Source organism: Chinchilla lanigera, unplaced genomic scaffold (assembly GCF_000276665.1).
Source record: "Chinchilla lanigera isolate Chin_1 unplaced genomic scaffold, ChiLan1.0 scaffold00083, whole genome shotgun sequence".
Lineage (NCBI taxonomy): Eukaryota > Metazoa > Chordata > Mammalia > Rodentia > Chinchillidae > Chinchilla > Chinchilla lanigera.
Window position 1 is genome coordinate 3,640,406 of NW_004955484.1, and position 6,279 is coordinate 3,646,684.

The 6,279-nt window shown below is 43.1% G+C and overlaps 1 protein-coding gene across 4 annotated transcripts in view; it reads right to left on the minus strand.

The window, feature by feature from the left end:
* The window catches only part of Hydin (HYDIN, axonemal central pair apparatus protein), a 380,912-nt gene that overhangs the window by 72,510 nt on the left and 302,123 nt on the right, over positions 1 to 6,279 (minus strand). For all 4 annotated transcript variants that reach the window (XM_013503972.1, XM_013503969.1, XM_013503970.1 and 1 more), the window contains exons 53-54: positions 5,100 to 5,298; positions 1,028 to 1,127 (exon numbers count right to left, since the gene is read on the minus strand). In XM_013503972.1, the coding sequence (XP_013359426.1) occupies positions 1,028 to 1,127; positions 5,100 to 5,298 (299 nt within the window). The remainder of the gene's footprint in view (positions 1 to 1,027; positions 1,128 to 5,099; positions 5,299 to 6,279) is intronic.

Here is a 6,279-nt window from a genome sequence, read left to right on the forward strand (position 1 = left end):
TGTAACTCTGTACTGTCTGTACTGTTCCTTTGCTATTTTGTAAAATGTTGATTGTCTGTTAATATTTTCCTCCTTTTATTTTTAAAATAAAAAAACAAAAAAAATTATTCCTTTATTGATAGATATTTACGTTATTTCTGACATTTCATGATTATAAACAGTGCTGCAATAAAGATCATTGCCTGTAAAACTAATGACATCTAAGCTCATATGTAGCTCTACATGGTCCAAGGAGAGCTAGGACTGCATGGTGAGCAGTAGGATACTTCTTCCCCAAGATAACTCATCCTAATCCCTGGAGTTGGTAGGTAGGCCCCCCTCACAAGGTAATGGGGAATTAAGCTAGCATATGGAATTGAGGTTGCTAATCAACTGCACTTAAAATATGGAGATTAAAATGGATGTCTCTGGTGGCCAAATGTAATCACAGGATCCTTAGACATAGAAGAAGAGCAGAAGTGGGAGACCAGAGAGATAGCTATGTGAGAATAGTTGGCTCAGCAGTGCTGGCTTGGAACAGCTGAAGGGGCCATGGCCAAGTGAGACCCATTTTGAGCTTCTGACTTCAGAACTGTAAGATAATAAATTTGTATTGCTTTAAAACAGAAAATGCGGGGCAATATGATATGGCAGTGATAGAAAAAAATAATTAAAATGGAAGTGATGTGTTCACCGTCAGATGGGGAGCTCTGCAAATTTTATATTTACAATTACCCCTTGCTGTCTCAAGTTGAAGAAATTAGTATTTGTGGTGGCATTGTTGACATTGCTCTGAACTTGCATCACTGTTTATCAAAACTGATCTTCCCCTCCCAGCATCCATCACAATACTACAACACCCTAGCCCTCCGTTACATAGTGTAAAACTACACTACACAAAAGACACAATTCCTAAACACTTCCTAGAACACTTCCATCACAATACTACAACACCCTAGCCCTCTGTTATATAGAAGTACACTACACAAAAGACACAATTTCTAAACACTTCCTAGAAGGGAGACTTTAAGGAAGCTGATGTCCAGACCTTTGGGGAAGGTGATGTCCAGGGCGATGTCATAGGATTCTGCATAGATCAGGATGCTTTCAATCTGCACAACTCCAACAAGATTTTCTGCATCTAAAATCTGTTAGGGTAAGACAATTGTTCAGTAAAAGTGAGACCCACGAGGCACTCAGATCCCGAAATCTGTGACACGCAGTGGGACTCATGCAGGGGAGATAGATGGGAGGGGATGCTTTGGAGATGTGTTAAACTCGCTATGCATTTGGTAGGATTAGTGCTCCTCCTAGTATTCTCTGGGGATGCCGGAGTAGACAGTGTGCATGGGGAGGAGCTACATTTTCATCTGCCCTTTTACTGAGTGTAAATGCTTCATGAGACTGTCCCTGCCTTCCTGAAGTCTGGGCTGAGCAGACACCTCAGGAAGGTGTTTTTGGAACTTTTAAATCAAGTAAATCCAAAGAGAGTTTTTCTGATACTTGAAGTGGAAAACCTCTGCACGCAAGGCATCCTGCTCTTCTCATTTTAGAAACCTGAATCATTCTGTTCTCTGTGACTCAGTCTGTGGAAAGAGTACTAGATTTCTCATACAAAATAGTGTTTAATATTTCTCTTTGGGAGATTTCAAATGTTCTGTGAACACGGTTATCACTAGACCCATAGAGGGGCTCCAGTTGCTCACTGACTCTGCTGAGGGCATCCCTGTTGGGGATCCTTCCCTCACTGTCCTGGGGAGCCCCTGGACTGTGCCAGTAGTCACTGCACCTGCCTGTGGACCTGGAGGCTTAACCAGGAGGTCAGAAAGGGCCTGATTGTCAAGGAAGGAGGTGCTGGGCAGTGGGAGCCGCCAGAAGAAAGACTAGCTCACCAGTTTGCCATTGCATATTCTCTGGGTGTCAAGAACCCAAGAACATGAAATTTGCGACTCTCACCAAACCCAGGTTTTAATTCAGAATTTCTACCTTTGCTTTTTTGCCACTGAGGATTGAATCCAGCATCTTTTCAACTGGTATACATCCCCAGACTGTTTTAATTTTTAAATTTTGAAGCAGCGTGTTGCTAGTTTGCCCAGGCTGGGCTTGAATTCCTGCTCCTCTTGCCTCAGACTCCTGGAGAGCTGGAGTTACAGGGATGCGCCACTCTCCAGGTTTCCATCTCTTCTTTCAATGCACATTTGCTAATAATGTTCCACAAAGAAGACTGGGCTGACTTGAGGTTTTGCTGTTTACCTTTGGCTGTTTACCCTGAATGAATTCATACACCCTGTCCTCTGAAGGTATCAAGCTCCCAGAGAATGATTCTGTCTGGTTTGCTTCTCCAGTACGTAAGATAAGATTAGATTTTGTAATTGAGGGCAATGGGAAGGATAATTTAAGGAGCACACAAAGAAATTCACCGGAATGCTTCCCAAGGGGATGAGAAAGCAAGGTATTTGTAGATGTTGAAGGAGGTAATCTGTGGAAGAGAAGCTGTAATTCACATTGGGTTCAAAAATGTCTGAGATTCATCCTGCCTTGTGTGAATCCTGATCAGCTTGCTGTTTGGCAAGGACACAAGGGTGGTCCCAGCAGTCATTAAAATACAGATGTGCTTCTGTATCATTTGATCAGGAGTTGTTACGATGACTTCTCTAAGGTCCTCCTTACTAGCTGCCTACTGTACCTCCTGACCATGAGAACCCTCAAACTCTCCATGATCCAGCAACTGAAGGATGAAGCTGGCATACACAAGTGACTCCAGGACCCTACCTCAGCCACGTGGCCTTCACAGAGACCAATTCTATAAATGCAACGTGATCTCTAGGTTTCACATACATTTGTGGATTGAATGAATCTATCAATGTATATTATCAGTTAGCTGAAGGGCTGTCATAGGTAGGGGATAAAACAGATTAAACCTGTTTACTGGCCCCCAATAGGATTCATACATGCAAGTTATAGGGAGAAATTGGAGCTCAGCTTAGAAGAGTTTACAGACTTATTTAAAGTGGCTGCTACGGAGTGGAACCACTTTTTTTTTTTAATCTCTGGAGATAATTCAGAAAGAAGCTTGGATGATGCTTTAAATGTTACAGAATCAACTCAAGCATTAACAGCCAATGACATTAATTAATTAATGAATTAATCAGATTCTACTTGAACATCTACTACTTCCAGGCCAGTGCTAGACACTGGAGACATGATGGTGTGTAGTTGGTGGGATGATAATTCTCCAAAAGGTATGACTACTTCTTGTCCCGGAACCTATGATCATGACATTATTTAGGGGAAAAAAGGGTCTTTGTAGATGTAATTAAGTCAAAGGTAACAAGGTGAGTCATCGTGAATCAAGTGGGTGGGCCAAAAATCCAAGATATCACCTTGGTATCCACAAGGGATGGGTTCTAGGACCCTCAGGGGTGCCAAAGTCTGGGGATGCTCCAGCCCCTCATATAAAATGAGCTAGCATAGAATACAATCTACGCAATCCTTCTTAACATTATCTCAAGGTTCCTGATAACACTAACACAATGGGAACGGTTGTTACACTACATTGCTGAGAGAATAATGACAAGAACAAAAGACCTACATTTGCTCACGACAAACACAATTTTCCTTGAAATATTTTCAACCCACAGCTGGTTGAATCTGTGGATGCAGAGCCTACAGATACAGAGGTTGAGCTGCATCCTCATAAGAGACAGAAATAGAAGACAGACAGGAGAAGGCCTGTGATGGTGGAGGCAACAGCTAGAGCAGTGGTGGCGAACCTATGGCACATGTGCTACTTGTTTAGCTTTTAAGACAAAAGATGTTAGCGTATGAGTTGTTTTTTCTAAATGAAAACCTCAGGATACAGATTTAACTGCAGTATTGGCACTTTTTGATGAATAAGTGGGTTTTGGGTTGCATTTTGGGCACTCGGTCTCTAAAATGTTCACCATCACTGGTCAAGAGTGATGCAGCCAGAAGGCAAGGGACTCTAAGGAGCCACCAGAAGCTGGAAGGGTCAAGGAAAGATTCTTACTTAAAGCCTTAAGAGGGAGTACAACCCTGCCAACACTCTAACTTCCAGTCTTCAGAACTATGAAAGCTTAAGGACCGTTGTTTTGAGCCATCCAGTTTGTGGTAATTTGTTACAGCAGCCTAGGACCCGAGTAGAGATGGTGAATAAGCCAGCAGAGATCCTACCCTGAACGAGTTCATATTAGAGAGGAAAGAAAGAAGCAGAATGAAGTCAGAAAGGCTGGCGCTCTGAAGGATGGGAGAGGATGAGTGACTGCACACACTGGGAATTCCCTGAGCAGGATGCTTAGGAAAGCCCAGTCGATGCCCACCAAATCTTAAAGCAGGTGCCAGCTTCCCACTGAGCGCAGGGACAGATTCCCAGCAACGGTGCAGCAATGCCAGGGGCCCCAGGCAGGAAAGAGCTCAGACAGCATGGTGGGGGCAATCAGTAAGGGCGAGGAGGGAGTGAGATGTAGGAACAAAGTCAGGCAGGGCCTCAGAAGCAGGTGAGCACCCGGACATTATTTTTCCTGCTATGGGAAGCCAAGAAGTCCTTTAAGGAAGGGAGGAGTGGCCTGAGTTGTCATCGCAAAGACCTTTCTGGACACTCATGGGGATGCAGCAAGGGAAGTCCATTAAGAAGCCTCTACAGAAGTCCAGGTGAGAGAGGGGAAAAGCAGCCTAGCAGAGGGTGGCAGCAGTGCAGACAAAGAAGTGGACGGGGAGGAGATCTGGTGGGAGGCAGAACTGGCAAGGCTTATTGGAGGCTGGGACTGGAAGGGACCCCGTCAGGAGCGGGAGGGGGTTAAGGATGATTCTTTGGTGTCTATTGGAAGCACAAGGTGGGAGGGTGGTATTTACTGTAATAGGAATCTGCTGGGGAGCAGGACTGCAGTGTGAAGTCAGGAATCTAACGCTTACCTAGGCAGAGTGACATTGCAGCTGGACATCGCAGTTGTGTGCAGAGCAAGATATTACAGGCTGGGAATATAAAAAAGGGATCAGATGGGAACATTTAACAGGGACACTGGCTGTGTCTGTGCCTATGCGTGCCTGAACCCGGTGTATACACGATTTGAGAACCGAGTCTGCGATGTGTGGCGCCTCACCTCCAGCCGAAAAGGCTTCTTGATGTTGACAGGCTTGGAGGGCTGGAAGTGCACTTGCAGGCTATACTCTGCCCAGGGGGGGATGAGTCCCTGCATCATGGACAGCGTGAAGTCTTCGCCCAGGTGCTCTAGAGTGCTGACCCGCCAGGCCACAGACAGGGGTGTGGTGTTGCGGAGGAGAACTGTTTTGGATTCTTTTCTGAAGAGACCAAAAGAAATTTTGTCAGTGTCAGATACTGTTTTCAAAATCACAATTTCTCTTTTGTGTGTGAGTGTGTTGAAAACTTCCTTCACCCTTCTCTCCTGCACGTTTTATTTAGGTGTCTTAGCTTGTGGGGCTGGGCTGATTGGTATGATTTATTTTTTTTTAATGTACAAGTTAGTCCACATTATTCCAGATTACATGACACAGTTTAAAACTTACAGAAAAGTTGTAAGAATTGCTCTAAATTTTTTATCCAGATTCACCAATTGTTTTTATTGTGCCCTTTTTGTGTTCACACAAACACTTCCTGTCATATCTGTGTTATTTTTTTCAGAATCATTTGAAATTAAATCAGAGATAATAATGTTCCTTTATCTTTAGAAATTTCAATGCCTATCTCCTTAAAACAAGGAGATTTATTTAATCCAGGAGATTTAACATCGATAAAAGACTATTACTTCACCCACAGTTGATACTCAAGTCAACACAGTTGATTTTACCTTTCTTCTAATGGCTTTTTTATAACTACTTATTTTTTCCCCCAGTCAAGGATCTAATCTAGGACTACAGGTTGAATTTAACTGTCTTATCTACATCCTTGGGAAAATTTCTTCTGCCTTTCTTTGTGTATCTTGGCTTTGATATTTTGAAGGGCACAGGCCAGTTAATTTTGATTTTCTTTTTCTGCTCTAAGTATTTATTTCTCTGGGAATGAGGGAACCACACTCCTGCTCAATTAAGAAAGCCACCCTAGTATTTTTAATACTTTTCATTATTTCCTATAGCTCTGAGTTTCTATCTGATGTCATTTTTCTTCAGTTTAAAGCACTTCCTTTATTTTCTTTTTAAAAATTTTTTTGTCTTTTTCCAGTACTGGGAATCGAACTCATGACGTTGCGCTTGCCAGGCAGGCCTTGTGCCGCTGAGCTAAATCCCCAGCCCCATACTTCCTTTATTTTCTTTTTTTTTTTTTTT